The sequence below is a fragment of the Poecilia formosa genome, unplaced genomic scaffold (genome assembly GCF_000485575.1).
Source record: "Poecilia formosa unplaced genomic scaffold, Poecilia_formosa-5.1.2 Scaffold127, whole genome shotgun sequence".
Lineage (NCBI taxonomy): Eukaryota > Metazoa > Chordata > Actinopteri > Cyprinodontiformes > Poeciliidae > Poecilia > Poecilia formosa.
The window spans coordinates 1,344,953-1,367,634 of NW_006800066.1; the positions used below are offsets into that span (position 1 = coordinate 1,344,953).

Genomic DNA, 22,682 nt, shown 5'->3' on the forward strand with positions numbered 1-22,682 from the left:
TATTTATTTCAGCATTTCTTGATTTGATCATTTTTGACTGTCTCATTGTGTGTCCGTCTGTAGTGATTAAATGTTTGTCCTTCTGTTTCTGACCTCACCCTGGGTGTGTGAAAAGTGCATAAAGTTTGATCAATTGATTCGAATGAATGAAAATGGAAAAAATAAACATACAAACAAACAAATGTGAGTAGCACAAACAGTTTTACTCAACGGCTATATACAGAGTTGAAGTTTATGATGAAGGAATCGAATGTTTAACTTACCGAAGCGGGTGATTGGTCTTTTTGGACTCCAAGAAAAGGGGTTTGAGTCTTTTTTCTTATCTTGTTGGGGACTTTAGAGTATAAGAAGCTTGTAAAGTAACATTCTGAAATTTCTGCAAAATCTAGGCAATTTAAATCACCTATAAGTGAACTTTATCTGCCCAAAAGTTTGCATATGCGTCCTCTTCTTGTTCAGCTAATGTAAATTCTCTGACTTTGCCATATATTTCCTTCTGATTTGAAAAAAAAAAAAGTTTTTCTTATACGTTGTACAGTAAAAACCTGAAAGTCCCTTTATTGGTATATTCTAGATTGCTGTCAAAACATCACAAAGATGTTCTGGTAGATTGAAGTCTGTGAAGATCACTGTTATCTTCAGGAAACAGTTTGAGTTGACCAGTGGTGGTTTCCATTTGTGCAAAAACTACCACTTGACATTTTTTCTCAGTTGGTTCTGAATGAATAAACTGAATCAAACTTACAGCAAAATGAACTTCCAGATGAATAGAAATGAAAGACGTTCAGGAATAAAACATAATTTCTTGAACTATCTTGTCAACGTGTGTAACTGAACCATAATCTCGCAGAGACCATGTCTGCAATCCTTTTTGAGTAAAAAAAAAAAGAAAAAAAAAGTTTGAGTTTAGCGCCACCTTGTGTTGAAAATGTAACATTGCATGCAATTACTGCAACATCCAAAACGGGCAACCAACCGCTTGGAAAATTAGATCACCATTAGGATTTTACTTTATTTTATTTTTTTACTTTGAGAATTTTCATTGTCTACAAAGAATATTAGTCTGTAACAATCCAGCCTAGTGGATCTTTAATGAGCTTAATTTGGAATATTTTGGTTGATTTTTATCATTTTAATCATAAGTTTTTGCTACTAATAAAATATACAGAGAAAAATGTATGGTGTTAAACTTATTGTATGTACGTCCTCTGGATGAATCCTGGAAGGCTAATTTCCTCCAGTTTGTATGGCAACAGTTTTGACAAACTAAAAAATAAAAAAAAAAATAAATAAAAAATAAAAATTAAAAATAAATAAATGTGCAAGGTTAAGTCCTTTTGCTATGGGCATAACATTTTTTATGTTTTAGAAAGTACATTTACATTTTTTTAATTTATTGTGTCACCTCAAGGAGAGCCTCGCAGGAAATGGTCTGATTTTATGACCAATTTTTCCCCTAAAAGATAATAAAGTCACTTGTTTGTCCCTTCAGTTGAATGCAGAACTGTTGGAAAATTACAGACTACAGAAACATCAGGAGATTCACTATAAATATAAAAATAAAATTCATTCATGGTTAAAAAATATATTGTTTTTCATTCAGTGAAGTCAGTGGATCTGAGTTTCCTTTAAGTAAAAACAATTATTGAAAGAAGACTTGAACATTTTCCTTCTTTTATGCCCTCTTTCTACCCTGTTCTTTGGTCAGGTGTGCTTTCCATATTGAACTTGCGCCCTCTTGTGGTAGGGATTTTGAAAACTCTGCACATTTGCACTCAGCTGAAGGTGATGAAAATTACTAATGTTAGCGAGTTTGCGCACAAAACATGTTTAATAAATCTCCACCAAACCGGTTTTTGCCACATTTTCAGTTTTTCTACAACTTCAAAAATAAAAACAAATGAATGACAGAGCTGCATAAAGATTTGGCAGCAAAAGGTTTTATTTATTTAATGTCAAACCAAGAATTTTAATTCATCAGTGGTTTTTGGCCTGCTCAGTCTTACTTTCCCTTCTTTGATTTTTTCATGACTTCTTGAAGGGCCGCAAAGTTCATAGAAGCGTATCCTGCAATCATCATAGCAAACTCCTGGAAGTCGACGGCTCCATCCTGGTTGAAGTCTACGCCTTTGAATATCTCTTCTCCAATGTTTTTACCACCCGCCTGGGGAGAAATTAAAATATGAGTAAAAGTTTACTTATTAGCAATATTTCACCTTAAATTACCCCCATGAGGTGCACATTTGGGTAATTTATTAAATTTTTTGCAGATGTGTGAATAGATCAAACATCGCAATGTAACATTTTTTCTGCTTAGTGGGTTATAAACCTTAATTAGTAAAAGCATACTCATAAATAAATATAAGTGCAGAAATATCTAGGCCACACATATTGTGCGAATTTGGTAATTGTCTCACACCAAAGCTGCGCATGTGTTCGCCTCACCTTGAATGAGGGTATCTGTTCATTCAGCAGCTGCAAAAAAGCTTGTTTGGTCAGCTTTCCATCGTCTCCTTGCTTCTCCATGAAGACGCTAAACAAGAGACCCAATGCCATCTCGCATTCAGTAATTTCTTCAGCCATTTTCAGACAGGATAACGATCTGGACACAAAAACAGTAGTCAGAATCACATTTTAAAAAAATAACTGCATCCAGTTTACATTTTTAGACATACCTAACAAAAGCAGAGCAAGTTTCTTGACGCGTGCACCTGAAAAATTTGGATGTAAACAGTTATGGTTCAGTGTGCAAAATTGTCAGTCCATACCCATTCACAGGAATTCATTGTCCAGCAAAACTGGAGGAATTACGTGGGCAAAATTTGCAGAAAAGTTCAGTAACAACAAAAATACAGCACTTAGTTTAGTCCGGAGCTTACCTGGATCCAGAGGCGAGTCCACAGTGAGATCTCTGCTGTTTGGGAGGGTTTAAATAGAGTGAATGGCACAACCTCCGGACCTCCAACACACATTTTTTTTTTTTGTGCCATGACCTGTTTAACAAGTTGTATGAAAATGTTATATAACAGCCCACAATCACACAAACAACAAACAGGAATTCATCATTTAAAATGCATTTCAAAAGCCCTGTAACCAATGAAAGTGGCACATGTTCTCACACAACAACTACAACCTATTAGTGGATAACTGCAAAGACGAAAAAAAAAAAATTGGTCCATGGTGTTCAATTATTTTTTACAAATAAAAACCTGAAATTGTGTGTGATCTGTGTTCAGCCCACCTGGATCAGTACTTCGTAGAATTAGTTCTGTTTCAATCTATCTTAGGCTGTAGGTTTAGGGTTGACGACCTGCTGGAAGATGAACCTTTACTCTAATCCTAAGTCTTTTACTTTCTGTGTTCATCACAGTCTTGACATCAGTTGCGACTATCTTGTGCCTATTGAAAAATAATCTTCTCCGCAGCATGATGCTGCCAACACCAAATGCAGAGGCTTCCAGTACTCATGTTTTCTCTGTTCTGATCAAAGCGTCTCCTTCAGCTTTGCTTCCTTCCTGCTACTAAAGCCAGATTTGTGGGATTACCTGACTTGAGCCGTGGATTAAATTAGGGATATTTGAGTAAAATAGTCACAACACTCTTTCCACGTTTTTATTGGTTTCGTAACTTGCAGTCAAAACTGGTAAAGATGCAACCCAAAAGAGTTCCAACTGTGGTTGCAAAATAAAATGGATTTATTTTTTTTACTTTTGGTGTTAGGCGAATACAAACACCTCAGATGTTACATTTGTAAAAAGTTTGAAAACCATAAAATGGAAACGTAAACGGTTTCCAGTGTGGCGCAGTGGTTACCGGGTGTGACAAATCGAACTTGTTTAAACCCGGCTCAACGGATAATCAACAGCTTTGTTTCAAAGTATGTTAGGGAGTGGTGCAGAGCGCAAACACAAAACTGGACTGGTGAGTTTGGGTTGGCAGTGATCTACATGCAACTACTGGAAAAATACAAACTTTCCACATGATAGAAAACACACGGTACTTTGTAATATGTGAAAAAAATTAAATAACACTTTATTCTCTGTTCCTTGCAAACAAAGCAGTATTAGGAAATACAGTATTGATGGAATAATGATGCTGCTTGGAATGCTGAGAATGACGAGTATAAATCAGTAGTTTGTTAGTGTGGGAGTCCTTTAATGCAGTATTATGTAACCTCAAAAGATCAGTTTCTACAAATAACATCTTTCTTTTAGTGGTGCACCCTGCACATATTGTGTTTATGTTTTTATGTAGGCCTAATTCAGGCTTTCATGAAGTCACAGTAATAATGTTTGCATTGTTAAAGTGTTAGATATGGGACAAGTGCCTGCAGGTGAACTGAAAACAAGGGACATTTCCTGGATAGGAAATGAAGGAAGAGAGAAATGGTCTAAACAAAGTCTTCACAGGCTTGCAACAAGATAAAGAGAGAACAGGTAGAAGACCAAATTATTCCTTGTTTTTACAAATAAGGAGAGCATTATCACGGGCTGATGCGATTCAGTGAAGCTGAAGACAAACACTTCAGATTTTATATTTTGTAAGAAATTTAAGAACCAAGAAACTGATTTGAATGGTTGAAGTTATGCAGTGGTTGCAGGGTATGACAAATCAAGCTTGTTTAAACTTGGCTCAGCGGACAATCAACAGCTTTTTTTCAAAGTATGTTTGGGAGTGGTGGAGAGCGCGAACAGAGAGCATGTCAGGTGAGTTTGGTTTGGCAGCAGCTCATGGAAACTACATAGAAAAGTACAAACACTTCACATGGTACAAAACAGGAGCATGCACCAAGAAGAAGAAGCGCCTTTTTGTCTAACAACAATTGTACTGATTTGGTCGCTTAATATGAAAAAATAAATCTAAAACACCATTTTATACGCATAAGGTTACAAGTGGGACAAGTGCCTGCAGGTAAACAGTGAAGACAAAGACCATTTTCTTGAACAGGAAGTGAAGGAACTACTCAGAAATGGTCTAAACAAAGTTTTCACATGCTTGCAACATGATAAACAATTACAGCAAACATTAAATAGAAATTTTGAGCCAAAGTTTTCAAATCATTACTTGTTTTTAGAAGGGCATTATTATTATTATTATTATTATTATTATTATTATTATTATTATTATTATTATTATTATTATGTTTCCACAAATTTTACATTCTGGTTTTCCACAATTCTTTCAGCAGCTAAATGTGATTTGTGATGCCAGAAATAAATATAACCTGGAGTTACATATATAAACTTGATCAAAGCTTCATGAAAACATAATTCACAGGTTAAATGCTGAACAATTCCTGCTAATAGCACAGACCGGTTGGTACTAAGCCACACCCTGTGCATGTACAAACAAGCCATGCAAAAAAAATCCAGATTAGATCAAAAAGTAATAAGTGAATACACCAATGTAAAATTTTTGGTGGCTAAAATAAACTCAGTAGGAGCTGCAGAAATTATGTTTACAGAGCATTAATTAGTTGAGGAGTCCACAAAGCTGAGCTTTATGGAAATGACACGGTTGTAAGAAATCCAGAAGAAGTCCAATTTAAAAACTGCTAACTGTGTTGTTTATATCATTATATATACAGCTCTGGAAGAAATTAAGGGACCACTTAAAATGACCAGCTTCTCTGCTCTTTATATTTATATGTTTGAGTAAAATGAACATTGTTCTTTTATTCTATGAACTACTGACAACATGTCTCTGAAATTCCAAGCAAAAGTATTTCCAGAAAATGAGAAACGGTCAAGATAACAAAAATATGCAGCGCTTTCAGACCTCAAATAATGCAAAGAAAACAAGTTCACATTCATTTAGAAACAACGATGCTAATGTTTTAATTCAGGGAGAGTTCAGAAACCAATGTTTGGTGGAACAACCAGGAGGTTTTAAAAGGGCTTCAGCGCAGTTTTTCCAGAGCTGTACATACATCGCACTGTTGGAGAAATATAAATAAACTTCCTAACTTGTGTACTGTACACCCAATGTTTATCTGCTGATGTTACTTTCTAATATTCTGGGACATTTAAATACATTTCTACATATAAAAATCCTAATTATTTTGTTTGCTTCTCCTGTCAGGTTCAAAACATCTACCTAATCGTATTTTCATTTGGGGCCCCTCATATCCATCCATCCATTTTCCACGCCTTTATTATTATTATTATTATTATTATTATTATTATTATTATTATTATTATTATTAACTAATAAGCAGAGAGCGTGAGACCCCAGAGCATTTCCTTTNGACCCCAGAGCATTTCCTTTCTCTCTCCCAGTATTATCCAGCTCTCTCCCCGCTGTGTGCCTCGCCATTTGAAGGCATCTGGTGAGGGAGGGGTTATTATTATTATTATTATTATTATTATTATTATTATTATTATTATTATTATTATTATTATTAACTAATAAGCAGAGAGCGTGAGACCCCAGAGCATTTCCTTTCTCTCTCCCAGTATTATCCAGCTCTCTCCCCGCTGTGTGCCTCGCCATTTGAAGGCATCTGGTGAGGGAGGGGTTGGGATGAGGGGCGGGATGTCTGGGTGAGGAATAAAGCTACAGGCATCTGCTAATACTCAGCGTGGATATATTACATTGGCAGTAAATATTTCTTCTTTTTTCCCCCCATCTAAACGCATCATGATGTGACGTTATGCCAACATGCTTATTTTTATCCGTGCGCATCTATTGAGAGGGAGAGAGAGAGAAAGAGAGAGAGACAGAGAGAGAAAAAATAACACGCAAGATTGGCTTTTCAGGAGGGATGATTAGCTGCTTCTTTTCACCGGATGAACAATTATAATTATTTGTAATCGTGTTTTTAACATGCACTATAAGATCTGCGGTCTGGATACGTGTCGAGTTGCATCCAGATGATGAAAGCAGGGGGCAGCTATTTTCTTCATGTGGCAGAGATGGATGTGAAAACAGCCTCATCAGCGATGGAAGCCTTGGCTCGGATCAGCGTGAGTATCTTAAGGTTGTATTTGGATTTGTCTCGAGATGTACATAGAAAATCAGTAAATTTTCTTTATGCTGATTGCTCGGTGAAAATTGCTTTAAAGGGACAGTGTTCGCGCACAGATTAGTATGAAACAGAGGATCAATACATTTTGGTTCCGTCCAGCGATAATTGCGTTGGATGACTGGTGTGGATCAGATCGGAAAGTATTTTCAAAATTTGCACATTTCTAAACGTGAAATGGTGACTGAGACCACGCGCTTCTTTTTCTTTAATTTCTTTTATTTTCTTTTTCTTTTTTTTGGCTGGGTTCCTTGGATGTTTGTTTCCATGGAGACGGGATGCAGGACTCCTGCTTGCTGCTGAGGGGGAAAAAAACGGTGTGCAATGGAGGCATTTCTCCCCACCACCACCCTAGAAGCGGTCAGGTTCAGCAGCGGTGGCCAGAGCGAGCGATCTGAGAGTAGAAATAGAGCAGGCAGACCTGCACCTATGTGTGTGCACGGTGCCTTTTTTCACACCTCCTCTCTGGCGATGTAGCGCCTCAAACCCCTCCCCTCCTCTCCAAGAGCGACATCGCTCTCCTCATGCGGGGAGATACAGTGACTATAAGCACGTATATAGTCCTGCCGTCATGGCGCCCAGATTCCAGGTGAAGGTAAGGATGCGCCTGCTTTAACGCCCTCACCAGCGGCAATGCGCACTGACCATTTTAAGAAGGAGGCAGAGAGGTCCCAGTTTGCAGTGGTTTCTGTAGTCTGCAGGAGAAAACACGGTAGTGGCCTGAAATGTGAATGCTGGAGGAGGTGTCAGACAGGCCGGCGCTGACATTGGAGAATGGCAAAAAAAAAAAAGAAAAAAAAAAGGTGGACTGAAGGATAAAGTTGGTAATTCCACATTCTTTACTGGCTCCAACAGTGTGCTAGCTTAGATTTATTTGCAGGTGCAAAGGCTAATTCAGTTTTAGCCAATACATCTGTAGCTCTATTATTTTATATCTAGAAAGATGCAGGTTTCATCAGTCCGCATGCTACCGGTTTTTGTTGCCCTGCCATATTCTGCATGGCCTCCTGTGGCCACTTCTGTGTGCCGAGATGAGCTGCCCTGCTTTCTTTCCTCCATCACATCATACAGCAGTGACAAAATTACCAAATTCCCCTGTGCAGCACATTCAGGCAGTCTCGTCCTCTGCTTGAAGTTAATTCATGGTGAGTGAGATGGCTGCAGCGGACCCGCAACAGTTTTGCTTTCAGGTTGAGGGTGTGTGTCAAGGGCATCTGCTGAAGCATGTCAGAGAGAGACATGTAGTAAGATGTCACAGTGCCCCGCAAACACAACCTGTTCATAAGGTTGGACCACAACGATGACGAGAAGTCACTCCATCTGAGTCTGAGATGGAGACTCAGACAAGGGGTTCCGCCTCAGACAGATAAAGACCCCGAGATGCTACCCAGGGGATTGCTAAAAGCCCTAATGGATGCAACGATGAAGAGTGAGGTAGGAGGGGATGAGGGATGAATGGATAGGGAAAATTGGGATGATGGAGACGGAGGTTGGGATGATGCCAATAGGGACAAAGGGAGTATAGGGGATGAAAGGTCAGTATCGTTTCGTTTATCATTTATCATTTATCATGATAAGAATTTTTATTTATGGTTGTCACGATAAATTTCTATTAGTTACATTTAAAACCCCCAAAAACTGTAGTTTTGCTATTTTTCCCCTCACTTTTTTCAATAAAAGCATCAATAAATACCAATAAATGTGCAAATACAGTTACTGTGTGAAGCTTAGTGATACAAATCACACTTCTTTATGTGACTAGTGTATTACAAATGGTATATTTTTCAAGAGCAGGATTTGTGTTTGTGTGGCTACAATTTCTGTGACAGTTACCCCAGATAGAAACAATGTGACGGCGAGGAGGGGGAGTTGTGACGAAGGCAGGTAGGGAGGAGGGATTGACGTGGGATGAAGATGGAGATAGTGATGAGAGATTAGAGATGATGAAGGACTTAAGGATAAGAAGTGAGGGATGGAGGATGAAGGAGGTAGTGGAAGTTTAGGGCTAAAGGATGAGGAATGACAGAAGGAGAAAGTGATGAGGAAGGTAAGACATGGTAGTAAACAGGCTGAGTGGATGAGGGAAGGATTGCATATGAATAATGAAGGAAGAAAGGTAGTCATGAAGGAGGTAACAGGTGATGGGTCAGGAACAAGCATGACAAGTGGGAGACGAATGAAATATGTAGAGATGAGGGAAGTAGAGATAAGAATGGAAGAAGGCAGGGATGAGGGGTGGAGGACAAAATAGGAAAGGAGGAGGGAAAAGGGAGTTAGGTCTCAACACAGCTGGCGCTTTACATGGGTCACGGCTAAACGTTAGCGATTGGGTAAAATTTAAAACCTCTAGAGAGTCCACAGTTCCAGGAAGAAATTGTTTCTCAATACCTGCGAGCCCAAACTCTCCATAAGAAGCGAAGAGTAGAACATGGGTTTGGTTTTTCCAGCTGTTAACACATTTATTGCATTTTTTGTCAAATTGATGTGCTTCAGCTGACCTGCGTTGCCACTCGTCAGCTCTAAACGTGAGTGTTGGTTCGAGGATAAAATAAAATCCATTCTATCCTGCATCGTGCATTATGGCAGCACGTGCATTATGGCAGCACGTTGCTGCCATAATGCACGATGCAGTTCACACTTGTTTGCATTTTAGTCTCACATCTTAGTTCTGCTGGTATAATTAATGCACCACATTTACATGCATAGTACAATAAAGATGAGGTTAATTTCATAGAATTATAAAGCATATTCTGAAGTTGGTCAAGCGGCTCTTGTCCATGCAGGATACTGTTATATAAGAAATGCAAAGGCTGAATATTTAATATTTGATCTTTATCTATAATTAACATGATTAGCGCCCAGTGGCAGCTGTCTGGGACAGTTTTATTCCTTATCCTCAGTAATTCCTGGTTACATCTTAATGAAAACATTTTCAGCTAAAGCCTGTTCCCTAATATTTTTGCATTTCCACGCTTCTCATTTCGTCTTCAGATTATTAAATGTCCCATAACTTTTCTCCCTGCAGTCCAACATGAAGAGTCTGGAGCACGAGCTGCATTGTCCTGTGTGTAAGGAGATCGTCAAGCAGCCCGTGGTTCTGCCATGCCAGCACAGCGTCTGCCTGATGTGTGCCTCAGAGGTCCTGGTGGCCAATGGCTACCCACCCCCAGAACTCCCCCCGGAGCCCAACTCTCCGGCCTCCACGCCCAACACGCGCTCTCCTCGTCAGGCACGCCGGCCCACTCCCAAACACGAGCAGCGGCCCATTGACCGAGTGCTGCGATCAGGTACAGAGAGTGTACTCTACTTGTTTTCATTTCCTGTTTTGGCTTAAATTTAACTGGTCTTCTGGATTTGGCTTGAGGCCCCCATCCACCTTCACCATCCATGCCTCGCTCTCCCGGACACGGGACGTATCCAGGGCGACGGCGTAAGGAGGGCCCTCCTCTGGTGATGATGTTCCCCTGCGTCCCCTGCGGCCGAGATGTCGAGCTGGGCGAGAAGGGCCTGACTGACTGTCTCCGCAACCTCACATTGGAGCGCATTGTGGAGAGGTAATTATCACAATTACAGAGTCTGGAAAAGTTCAAAAACTAGAAAAAATAATAATAATTTGAAAGCTGTGAAAAGTTGGCTAAAAATATGATTAAGGAGTGATGCTGTGTGTAATAAAACCAAGGAGGTGTGGGATCACGTCCAGATCTGATTATTCAGCTGCAGCTGAACTGTGAAAAAATCTTGCACATTGTGCACTACAACATACTGTACAGTGGCTACATTTAATGACTGTTTTTCCACAGTCTAGCAGCTTACAGTTCACTTTCCCCAGTATTTGTTGCTGCTTGTGACATTCTTTGTTCCAACACTTAATTTTTTACAGCCAATGAACAGTCTGATTGAATTAATTTATTTTTTAATAAAAATTACATAATTTAACTCAGTTGACCTACACAATAAAGAGAGGCCAACATCATCCTTGAAAAGGGGACTTATGATCTAAAATTCACATTTAACACATTTCGTACTTTGATATGTGTCTTTACTGCTTCTGAAAACAGCCCAGGCGCTTCAAAAACACCCAGGCATTTTTTAGAAATAAGTTAATGTTTTTTGGTGTCTGGAAAATGAGTCGTTTCAAAAACCTCCAGCCAGCACTGCACGTCACCTAGCAACCTCAGCAGAGTTCCACCCGTCACCTAGCAACCTCAGCAGAGTTCCACCCGTCACCTAGCAACCCGAGCGGAACTTGAACACATTTCAAGTTCCGCTGGTGGAAAAGACAAGGGCTTTGTTGGTACTTTACCATCCAGTAAACACTTGCTGCATTGTTGTTAGTTGTGCAGGAGCCTCAGCTTCTGCTTTTCAAAAATGTACGGTTGTAAAATTGTACATTTGTTTGCAGCCATTTTCAACTGCAAGTATAAATGTCGAGTTGGGGGGAGGGGGGGCTGCAGGGTTCAGTTGGATTTAAAGTGATAACAGGCCCCTAAACATCTCATTCTGAAAGGAGATCTAGAACTAACCAGATTGAAATCTCATTATCTAAGAATAATTTTGTGTAAAAAATGTAATAAACATGATTTGTAAAGCTCATAGATCTATCCTAACCTGTTCCAGGAAGCATCATAGGTCACCTTTAATAAATAATTTCTTAATTGCTTATTTTGTACTCTTGCACCAGGTACAGACACACAGTGAGCCTGGGGAGTGTCGCCGTGATGTGCCAGTTCTGTAAGCCTCCTCAAACTCTGGAGGCCACCAAGGGCTGTGCTGACTGCCGCTCAAATTTCTGCAACGAGTGTTTCAAGCTCTATCACCCATGGGGAACGCCCCGAGCACAACACGAGCACATCCAGCCGACACTCAATTTCAGACCAAAGGTTAGACACTCCTGACCTCCATCCATTTCGTTCATCCCTTCTCTCCATCCGTTTTGCTTTACTTCCCACAGCATGATACGGCCATCACTATGTTTCACTGTACAGCGATATGATTGCTCCAGAGTTGGTACTATCAGGATTACTGCTCTCTTTAGCCTTTATCCTTGTAGGACAGAAATGTCGTACATTTTAGTTTTCAGGTAATGGATTGAATAGAGTTCAATAGAGTTTAGATGCTCAGAGCTTGTAATTCAGTTTTAAAAGTCAAACCTACTTTGAATTCTTACTCAACATGTTTAGTGTGTTCACTGGTCTTGCATGCAACACTTTTCAAATCTGCATTTGTAAAAATACATATTTCTGCAATGCTTTATGTTGATGCATCACATGCAATTCCTAACAGAACATTGAAATTTGGTTTTACAACTTGACAAAACTTTAAGATGAATATAAAATTTGCAAAGCACTATCTATCATATTTAAACTGCATAAAGGCCTTTGATCCCTATTATTTACAATCTATAAAGGCATATAACACACAGTCCCTATTTTATTATTTGCTAAAGGCAAATTTCTGTTAAAAATCTGCCTATTTTCCCATTAAATGCCTTATTTTGTGAATTGCAGGCTGAATCACTTATCAGTAACAAGCAGAATCTTTAAAAATATTAAGTAAAATAAGAAAGAAAGTCGTAACATTTGACGTTGCATGTCGTTTTTGATGATATGGTATTCTAAACATGCATTAGTCCAGGTCTGTTTGTGTTCTTTTGCTCAGGTTCTGACCTGCACGGAGCACGACCAGGAGAAGCTGCAGTTTTACTGCAGGTCCTGCCAGCGGCTTCTCTGCCCGCTCTGCAAACTGCGGCGCATCCACACTGGACACAAAATCCTACCAGTGGCACAAGCTTACCAAGCTCTTAAGGTTTTATACAAATATGCACTGCTTTGTTCGATTGCACCTTTTCGTCATATTTCACTTCTGATGAGAAAAACGTTCTCCTGATTTTGTAAAGTGGTCTTGATTAATACATGGAAAGTACTGGATTAAAAAAAATGTTTATGTTTACAGGAGAAGATAACTAAAGAGATGAACTTCATCCTGTCCAGCCAGGACACAGTTCTGGCTCAGATCACCCAGCTGGAGAGCGCCATCACTCAGACTGAGGTGATGAAAACACTTAGCAGTTAAATCCCCAAAACATCCTAAAGCAGCTGTGTGTTTCTTTCATCTTGAGACATAATAGTTTACTTTTGAGGGCTACAGATAGTTTGACATCAGTTATCATTAAATCGACTGAAAAAAGTATCAAATGTCTCAGACACACCTTTGGCTACTTTTGTGCTTTTAAGCAATTTTCATATATTTTTCAAGCATCAAATCAGTTACTTTGCTTTCAAACACCAGTGATCACATGTTTGTATTTCCCAGCAGGGGTGTTACATTCCCTGCATTGCATCCAGTCTTTTTAAAATTTTAACCTGAACCTGTGGAGCCACCGTAGCTCTGTGAACTCCTCTCTGGTTTGTACAACCAGGTGAACAGCGTGTCGGCCAGAGAGCAGCTGGCCCAGAGCATCAGGGACCTGACGGCGGCTCTCGCCGAGCGTCACGCCTCGCTCACCCAGGCCCTGGAGGCGGCGCGGCAGAAACGCGGCGAGGCGCTGTCTGCTCAGGTGGCGGAGCGACGCGGCCTGATGGAACATGCGGGGCTCATGGCTTTCACCCAGGAGCTGCTGAAAGAGACGGACCAGCCCTGCTTCGTGCAGGCCGCTCGCCAAACACACAACAGGTTTTCTCTTTTGTTTAGCTCTGGTGTCACTCTTTGAATCTCAGAAGGGCTAAAGGAACATCTCTAAATTATCTGGATTGGGGTGAAAATGATTACTCTAATTGATCAAGACAGCTGTCCAGGTTGTCATGAATAGATCACAGCAGGTTTGGCTAAAGACCAAATCATGCAATGCCAGAAAATTAACTGAAACCTAACAGATGCATCTCAGACTCCACAGATCTCTGCCAGCATGTTAAATGTTTCAGTGTGAGTCGGAACAGGTGGGGAAAAACTAAAGTTGTGTTTGGCTTATTTTGAAGGGATGTCAGGAGAAACACTTATCCGACCAAAATTACATCTGAATGAACCAAACGGCTTCTGGAACAAGGCCTTTTGGGCAGATGAGACTAAAACAAAGACATTTTACCTTAATACTGAGAGAAAACCAAATGGCTAAGTGCTAACTGGTGATGTTTTTAATCTGATTTTGGTACAGACTAACATTTATTAATGTTAAAATCCCTTAATTTTAACATTATTAGTATCAGAATTCACAACTAAACGGGTTTGCTTAGATCATTGCAGCTGCATGATTGATTAAATCTCACTGCTGCTGTTGGTGATGTGATTCCTCTTTAAACAAGCCACAGACGTTTACTGCTAAGAAAAACAATCTCCAAATCCGCATTAATCTCTAAATCTAAATGATGCATAATATTTATGTAATCTAAGGTTGAGTCATATCTTCTTATAAGCATTGCTCAGTGGTTTAATGACCCACAAGACAATGTTTGGGTACTTTGTCTTCTGCAGAAAAGAATGAGTTTGACGTGTTCAGAGAACTAATGAGGTGTTATTTTTGGCTCTGTCCAACAGATTTGTTAGGAGTAATAAAAACGTAGAATAGCAGTGGTCTTGTCTTTTATTCAGCCCATTTAATCCTTCCTATTGAAAACATTGTGTAAACACTTTTCCTCCTCTTACGTTGTTTTTCTTTTGCTTTTGAATGGAACCAGGTTGAGCAAAGCAATCGAGAATCTCCAGCATTTCACTTTGGCTGCTGATCCGTCCTTCAGACACTTCCAGCTGGATGTTTCCAAAGAGCTCAAACTCCTGACAGAGCTTAACTTCATCCAAGGTAAGGAAGAGAGTGGTGATGCATGGATATGAAGATAAAAGAAACCAAAATAAAGACAAATTGAGGGAATACAAACAAAAGTAAACACTGAACACGCTCTTGTTTCAGCTCCTCTGGCTCCCGTCATCGACACCCAGCGCTCTCTGGCTTACGACCAGCTCTTCCTGTGCTGGCGGCTGCCTCAGGAGTCGGCGCCCGCCTGGCATTTTTCCGTGGAGTATCGCCGCCGAGGCGTGGTGCCCGGAGGAGCTTCGAGGGGTGGGATCAGAGGAGGCCTGGCTGCCGCCAGGTGGGGCTGGCAGCGGCTGGATGAAGTGAGCGGAACCAGCGCCGTGATCGACAGGCTGGAGATGGACAGTGTGTACGTCCTGCGCGTGAGGGGCTGCAACAAGGCGGGCTACGGGGAGTACAGCGAGGAGGTGTACCTGCACACCCCACCTGCACCAGGTGGGGGAACGCTCATGTCAGCGCCTCTTACTGGCTTTTCCTGTAGAGACGTTCGTGAAAAATGGGTGGACACCAAACAATTTATGAAATTACAAAGTGCAAAAACACAAAATCTTACCAAGTATTATTGGTCAAGTTTCTACTGCAAATATCTTAGTACAACTAACATAACTTACAAGTAACTTTTCAGCAAGATATAAAAGCTTGCTTTAAATCATTAATTCTGTAATATTGATGAAAAATACTAATTTTAGGTGAAATAATCTACCAGTGAAAAAATACATGTGTCTTATTCCACTGGTAGATTACATCAAGAACTTTTTCATCAATATTAAGAAATTATTGACTTAAAACAAGCTCCTATATCGTGTTGAAAAGTTACTTCTAAGTCAGTTTTACTTCAAGTGTACTAGGATATTTGCAGTAGAAACTTGACCAAAAATACTTGGTAAGATTTTGTGTCTTTGCAGAGCCCGAAATTAAACCCACATTATGAATCATGCAAAATTTGAACAGGCCGCTCAAAAAATTTGAACATGTTGGAAAATGTTATTCGTTAAAGGTTAATTGCTGAGGAATCTGGCTGTCCACAAATTGCTGTTTCCAAGCAAATCAATGAAAAGTTGAGTGGAGGGAAAAAGTAAGGTTGAAAAAGCAGCGTTAGGAGATTTTTGAGTCAAAACCCATTCCAGAGTCATTTTCCTCGATCCTCGTTTTAAACCAGAAGCATCAAATCTGGGATAAAGAATTGGACTATCACTCAGCGGTCCAAAGTATTCTTAGTAGATAAAACTCAATTTTTGGAGATGCTTTTCAGCAGGCCAACAAAAGGAGTATGAAACTCCTTTTTTTTGTCTGAATTGTTTGTGTTTTGGGTTTTCATGAACTGTAAATCATATTCATGCATAATAACTCTCAAAGGTGAAAGAGTTTGCTATTTGAAAACTGCAGTAAATAAATTTTAAATGATATTCTAACTTTCCGAGCTGCACCTTAACTCTTTGGCCACTGATGTTATTCGATGTTTGACTTTGCCAAGAGTTTGGCTGGTTCATAGTCTGTTTCTCTCATTTCTTTTGTAGCCCAGCAAACTGATTGATGGGTCTAGTGGTTCACCAAACAGAGACAAAATGAAATGCAGTGAAACAGGCAGCACAAGGATAGATAATGCTCTACAAACAGAGACTGACACCCAGTGAAGGGCGCAGCTTAAAGGTTTCTTGTATCCACACACAGAGGCATGTACTGCCTGCCACAACTAGTTCTGGTTTTCTTTATCTTTGATTTCTCTGCAGATAAACTTCATTAAAAGCTATGATTCAATCCTGATTTTAAATGTTCAAATATTACTTAAAAGAAATCTACTTTGTAATTTAACAGCTTGAAATCGGGCCTCTGTCTCTCTAAAAAAAAAAAAAAAAAAATTCTGCTCTTTCTGAAACTCTGAGATGGAGTTTCAGAAAGAGCAGGTAAAAACAACATTTTTACCAGCCCTGCACTGAGAAGTAGCTCGTATATTGAGCTTAACAGATGTGCAGTTCCAGTAGCCGTGTGCTAATTGCTGCTGGCTAGTCTGAAAGCGCTCAGTCGGGGAGTCGCTGCTCCGTGAGGCGAAAGAAGTAAAGCTTGAAAACTGCAGCTCCAAGGAGGAGCAACGCCTCTGAGGTGGCGCTGCGCCCACCCAGGTCTTTTGCACATTTGAATGGTTGCCATGAAGATTAAATAATCATGAAAGAATCCAGGCAACACTCTAAGTACGTATTTGACAAAGGAATAACATTATAACATGATGCAAACCTCAAAAAACTTCATTTTACATAACACTGCCCCTCTAAATAGGCACAGTCGTAAAAGTAGTAAAATCTGAAATACAAAAAAAACTAAATGAGTCTTTTCTTTTTCCATTTCCACCTTTTTTCTGCAACAGTCTTCTCACTACCGACACATCCTCACTGTCTTGCTCTTTATTCCCTCACTTATTTCCATTTCACAGCTTTGTACTTGTCATCTTGAGCTGTGCTACTTCCACGCTGCCCAGCCTACATGCCTCCCACAGAACGTAAGAAGTGCATTCATCCCTGTCCCTCCTCTCTGCACCCCTATGTCATCCTCTGTTACAAGACCATCCCATTTTAGCTCCCAAACCAAGATCTGTCCGAGCGCTGATGAGTTTTGCACTTTGTTAAGACATGGGGCTTAACAAAATGGATCGGCTTCAGATCCGGGGCTTTGTAAGGGTCGATTTGTGTGCCTGGTGAATTCCCTATTCCCCCCGTTGGCTGTTTCCCCTTCCTGCTATCCTATCAACAACCAGGCTTCCTTCTGTAAGAGCTGTGTGGTGATAACTGCTGTTTATTTGGCTCCCTGAGTCATCGGTGTAAAGATCAATGTGTTTTTCTCTTGCAGTGCTGATGGGAGGAGGTGCATGTCTGCTCTTTTCTTCTTGATGCTTTCTGGCAGTAAATCTGCACAACTTTCCTTCTGTTATCTCCCAAACTTCTTCTGTCACTCTGCTCCTAAATCTGACGTTCCTTCTCGTCTTCTCTCATAACTCTCGGTCTGATCTCTCCGTATCTTCCTCCTCTCTCTGCCTTCTCCTCTCTATCAGTGCTTAATTTCTACCTTGACTCTCGTTGGGGTCTCCATGCTGACCGACTGGTGGTCAGCAAAGAGCAGCGTGGGGCTCGAAGCGTCCCCGGTCTCTCCCTGCTGCAGGCCGCCGACCACGCGCTCACGTCCTGCCACCTCACGTCGGACCTCCTGGTGGGGGACGTTGCCATTACACAAGGAAGACACTACTGGGCATGCTCAGTGGAGCCTGGATCCTACCTTGTAAAGGCAGGTTCATTCTAGTTGCACCACATGGAGACATTGTATAAACTTAAACAATTGTTGATTCCCTTTATTTATACTGTAGCCTAAACAACAATTACCATTGAACCACATGTTAGGTTGAACTATTGTCAGTTCTCTCTAACAGGATTTCATTCAGGGTCTTTTAAATTAAACTGCAACAAACTGTTGTAGTAATATTGTGGCATTTTATGCTATTTTAAGTATTTTCTTTGTGTTTTGTTGAAGTGAAGTTCTCAAAAAAAGACATTAAAGGCAGATGTTGTTCAGTTAAAACCAAAAATGTTGAGCTTAGGGTAATTGGTACATATTGAAAAATAAGGAAAACTGCAGGATTTGATATATTTTTAAGGGTCATGCAAATACATTAGATCTTATAAATCCATCCATCTAATTTTCACATCCAGTTATCTGTATCTAATTTGTCCTTCCTATCTTATTTGATTCGAGTGAATTAAATAAACAAAACAACAGCAATTTTCTACTGTAGAAGAAAAACGATTTGGAAGGGAGTTCAGAAATTATTTTTAGATTCTGGATCGTTTCTGAAAAAAAAAAACGCTGTTTCAGCTTCTCGTTGAATACAAGAGGCCTCACTTCTCGTTTGCTGCGTCTTGTTTTTGCTGAGCAGGTTGGAGTCGGGTTGGAGTCCAAACTGCAGGAGTGGTTTCACCTCCCACAGGACATGGCCAGTCCTCGGTGAGTTCAGCAAACACACACACTCCAGACTGTGAAACACAGCGGTGGCAGCATCATGCTGCGGATTCTGAGGGACAGGAAAAGCTGGTCGGTAGGAAGAAACTCAGATGGAATGGAGAGGCTGAGAACATTGACCAGTCTGAGCTGGAGCCATTTTGCAGAGAAAATATAGAAATATCAGTCTGTAGATAGAGACGCTATAGAAGAGTTGGTTCAAGAAAATATCATGTTAGATTGACGGAATAAAAAAAAGCTTGTTCTGCAAATAAAATTGGAAACTACATATTTCTTTCCTTTTTGACATTTATGCCCTGTTTGGTCTCCTAGTGGACTTCTTATAGCATATATCATGCAGGAGTTGCTAATCTTTACAATCCAAAAAGCCACTTTTGCCCTCAGTCCAACTAAAAACATACAAAACCCTTTTTGACTAATTTACTCATTTGTTGTTCGTTTTGCTCATTTAACCCCATGTTTCCAGTGAGTCTGGCAGCATCACAGTTGATAATAGAGGTGAAATTCATAAGTTAATTTCCTGTTTATGGTGTGAGGACTGCCTGTGAGATGACAAAGCTACAAAAACACCCATTTTACATATTTGCACAAGGCAGAGACTGTATTTAAACGAGAGCATTTCCTTTGTTTGTCAGAGAATGTTTTGACAGACAAACTGTGAAACTCGTTGCATTTTCTCCTACAGGCAAGTAGACAAAGATCTGAAAGAGACTCTAACTCTTGTGATTTCTATCTCGGTAATTTTTCCAACACCTTTTAATATCAAATGCACTTAGGCTATACATGAGGTTACCTTTCTTCATGACTCATTAAATAAAAGAACAATAAAAAAAAAAAACATTTCGTCTTGGACTTAAAACTATCAGATACTTTGGCATGAATTGAAAAATGCTCAGAATAAAACACTTCAATTAACTGCTCAAATCCTGCAGTTTCAGAAAAGACGAGTGAGGCAAAGTTCCTCCATGTCAACGCCAAACACTCCAGTGACCACAAAGGCTTGATGGCGGTTGGTGCTGCCAAAGGTCGCAACATCAGTTTAGTTGAGCTTAAGGTCAAGTTTACTCGTACAGCACATTCCAGCAGCAAGGCAGCTCAAAGTGCTCTACACCATAAAAACATAATACAGTAACTGGAGCAGGCAGTAAACACTAAATTTTGTCAAACGCCATCGTCAAAATAAACAAGCGAATGTGCTGATCAGTGTTCCAGTTGATCAACACCTGGCGGGTCAGTTCAGGGGCAGCTGGTTTTCCACGTCACTGCAGGTTTGGTTGCAGACACAGAAATATTCATCACTGCGTTTGTTTTTAACCAAGCTACGACCCAGACAGCGGCCATGACAGCGGAGCAGAGGACGCGCTGGACTCTGCGCCTCCCTTCTGCTTCCTCACCATGGGCATGGGCAAGATATACCTGCCCCAGCACAGCTACCACCACCACCACCACAACAACCACGGGGGCAACAATCGAGACCCGCTCACCAACAACAACGTCCCCACGGGCCTCACCTACCCGCTGCCTCCTCGACTCGGCGTGTGCCTTGACTTTGAGAAAGGGCGTGTCACGTTCTACGACGCCCACTCCCTGCGGCCCCTGTGGGAGGGCCACGTCGACTGCTCCGGCCCCGTCTGCCCTGCGTTCTGCTTCATCGGCGGAGGCGCCCTGCAGCTGCAGGAGCTGGTGGCCAACCGCAACGCAGACCAGACGCCGGTCAGGAGGGTGACCATCCAGCCCCGCGTCACCAATTTAAACCACAACAACAACAACTGATCCCCGATCTGCCGGTAATCTGGAATGTATTTGGCAAGTATTTACTCAGCTGCAGCAAAAAGGTAGACATCTCAGCGATTTCTTTGTTTTGTATTCCATTTTATTTAAGAAAAACAAGATGTTTCTATAGCAACAAATATGCAATGTAATTATGTTTCTTACATTTTGTTACATGCGGTTTTGCAACAGTTATTGCTTAAGTGGTGTCTGGTAAATCCAGCACTCAGTATGTAATTATATATATTTAGTGCTTGCACTTGTAGCCAGGCTATGTTGCATTTACAGCTATAAAGCTTATGTAAAAAAATAAAAGAAGAAGAAAAAGCGTAACACAGTTTTCTCTATAATGTATATGCTTTTGTTATGTATGTCTTTAATGTTTGCCTTTCTTTCATGTACAGTACCCTCCTCACTTACTGCCACCTCTGGGAAGGATGAATGAAACGCCTTCAAATATTTCTTAAGCAGAAATTCAGAGGAAAATTCAACCTTTAATTTGAGTCAAATCATCCTTAACAAACTCATCATTGGCCCAATTATTGGTAATCAATACTTTGTACAACAACCTTTTGGTAATTGGGTGGCATTGAAAAGAGGTTAGAGCACATGTGTCAAACTCAAGGCCCGTGGGCCACATGTGGCCCACCATGTCATTTTATGTGGCCGGCCCCAGCATTTTATAGGCCGATGATTTACTTAAAATAGGTTCTGAGCACAAATTGACTGCAAACTACATCTCCCACAATGCATTCTGATTTTTACCAGCCAACATTACTGCTTCTCGCCACTAGAGAGCAGCAGAGTCACCTGCTGCTTATTGATTTTCCCAGCGAATAAAACTGAGACATCGACAAGCTAACATCAAAATGTCCAAGAAAAGAAAAATCGATTTACAAGTAAGACTGTGAATGAAGATGTGTGTGAGTTGGTGTCAGGGCGGCAGGTCGCGCTAGACATTTTTTGTTATCCGTTATCTTGACCGACAACATAAAAAAATAATAATAAAAAAAAATCGGTCATGTACTATTTTTATCCGTGAAATTACAATCATATTAACATCGGCTATTTAGTCGCATTTTATGCGGTTCAGTTAATATTCACCGTGAATCCAGATCCCATCACAAATTAAGCAGATAAATGTATCCACATCTAAGCGACTTCACATTTCTAATTCTTCGCAGCGGCGGAGCCGCGTCCGCAGTGGTTGAGCAGCGGACTGCGCATGTTACAGTCTAATTAACTTTTGCATCGTCATTTATTTCCTCCAGATAAACTACCGGCTCCTCAAATGGATTAACACAACATTGCATTCTCTGTAGTTTTCTCTGGTCTGTAATGGAGACTTGAATTTTCAACCAAAAGTTTGTAATGTGCTTCCTAACCATTTTTTATTTGTAAGAATTGATTTTACTTTTTAGCCATTTAGCCAAGACTCTGTAGAACCATTTGTCTCTGCTAATGACATCTTCAAAACATTTTTTGATCCCAGGCTTAGTTTATGGACTGAACAGACAGAAACAGTTACCATTATACATTTTGAACTGTTGATTTTATTTTTGAACCATTTTTTAATTGCAAAGTGTTGATTTTATTTTTGAACTATTTTTAATTTTGGAGTGTTGATTTTATTTTTGAACCCTTATTTATTTTGAAGTGTGGATTTTAGTTTTGAACCCTTTATTTTGAAGTGTTGATTTTATATTTGAACCCTTATTTATTTTGAAGTGTTGATTGTGTGAAAGACCTTAGACATGAATTGCCCCATATGGGGTTTGAACCGACGACCTCAGCATTACCAGCACGGTGCTCTAACCTGCTGAGCTAACTCACCTACCTTACAAACTGCTGAGTTTCCATGGATTTAAGAACTTACATGATCTTACCACAATGAAGATTTGATAAAAGTGCTTATATTCTAATGTTTTTCAAAACAACGTACATAATATTTTATTTTCCAGAGATTTTGTATTTTGAAGTGTTGATTGTATTTCACAGATATTTTTTAATTTAATGTGTCAATTTTATTTTTGAACCATCTTTTATTTGTAAGTATTGATTTTATTTCATAGCCATTTAGCC

General features: G+C 40.1%; 2 protein-coding genes across 4 annotated transcripts; one reads left to right on the forward strand and one right to left on the reverse strand.

Annotated features, from left to right (window-relative positions):
* Window positions 1-1,914: 1,914 nt before the first annotated feature.
* On the reverse strand, window positions 1,915-2,950 carry LOC103144482 (protein S100-A1-like). 2 transcript variants are annotated; one of them, XM_016676085.1, is made up of 4 exons: window positions 2,880-2,950; window positions 2,676-2,711; window positions 2,446-2,602; window positions 1,915-2,164 (listed from the first exon to the last, which is right to left on the reverse strand). In XM_016676085.1, exons 3-4 carry the CDS (start codon window positions 2,581-2,583, stop codon window positions 2,003-2,005), a joined length of 300 nt encoding a protein of 99 aa, XP_016531571.1. In that variant the 5' UTR covers window positions 2,584-2,602; window positions 2,676-2,711; window positions 2,880-2,950; the 3' UTR covers window positions 1,915-2,002. The 2 variants fall into 2 exon arrangements, with proteins under 2 accessions (XP_016531571.1, XP_007561552.1); XM_007561490.2 differs by having other exon boundaries at window positions 2,676-2,703; window positions 2,878-2,929.
* A 3,560-nt stretch (window positions 2,951-6,510) lies between these two features.
* Window positions 6,511-21,081, forward strand: trim46b (tripartite motif containing 46b). 2 transcript variants are annotated; one of them, XM_016676112.1, is made up of 12 exons: window positions 6,511-6,965; window positions 10,050-10,311; window positions 10,389-10,578; window positions 11,706-11,904; window positions 12,683-12,829; window positions 12,977-13,072; window positions 13,443-13,696; window positions 14,695-14,816; window positions 14,925-15,263; window positions 17,872-18,101; window positions 18,748-18,815; window positions 20,150-21,081. In XM_016676112.1, exons 1-12 carry the CDS (start codon window positions 6,873-6,875, stop codon window positions 20,601-20,603), a joined length of 2,454 nt encoding a protein of 817 aa, XP_016531598.1. In that variant the 5' UTR covers window positions 6,511-6,872; the 3' UTR covers window positions 20,604-21,081. The 2 variants fall into 2 exon arrangements, with proteins under 2 accessions (XP_016531598.1, XP_007561554.1); XM_007561492.2 differs by lacking the exon at window positions 6,511-6,965 and adding an exon at window positions 7,339-7,619.
* Window positions 21,082-22,682: the final 1,601 nt, after the last annotated feature.

Excerpts from the sequence above, each read along its gene's own strand:
- trim46b (XM_016676112.1), top strand. The coding sequence starts at position 6,873 with ATGATGAAAGCAGGGGGCAGCTATTTTCTTCATGTGGCAGAGATGGAT. Across the intron at positions 6,966-10,049 it reads AAGCCTTGGCTCGGATCAGC|TCCAACATGAAGAGTCTGGA; the intron begins GTGAGTATCTTA and ends TTCTCCCTGCAG. Across the intron at positions 18,102-18,747 it reads CTGGATCCTACCTTGTAAAG|GTTGGAGTCGGGTTGGAGTC; the intron begins GCAGGTTCATTC and ends TTTGCTGAGCAG.
- LOC103144482 (XM_016676085.1), bottom strand. The coding sequence starts at position 2,583 with ATGGCTGAAGAAATTACTGAATGCGAGATGGCATTGGGTCTCTTGTTT. Across the intron at positions 2,165-2,445 it reads AACAGATACCCTCATTCAAG|GCGGGTGGTAAAAACATTGG; the intron begins GTGAGGCGAACA and ends ATTTCTCCCCAG.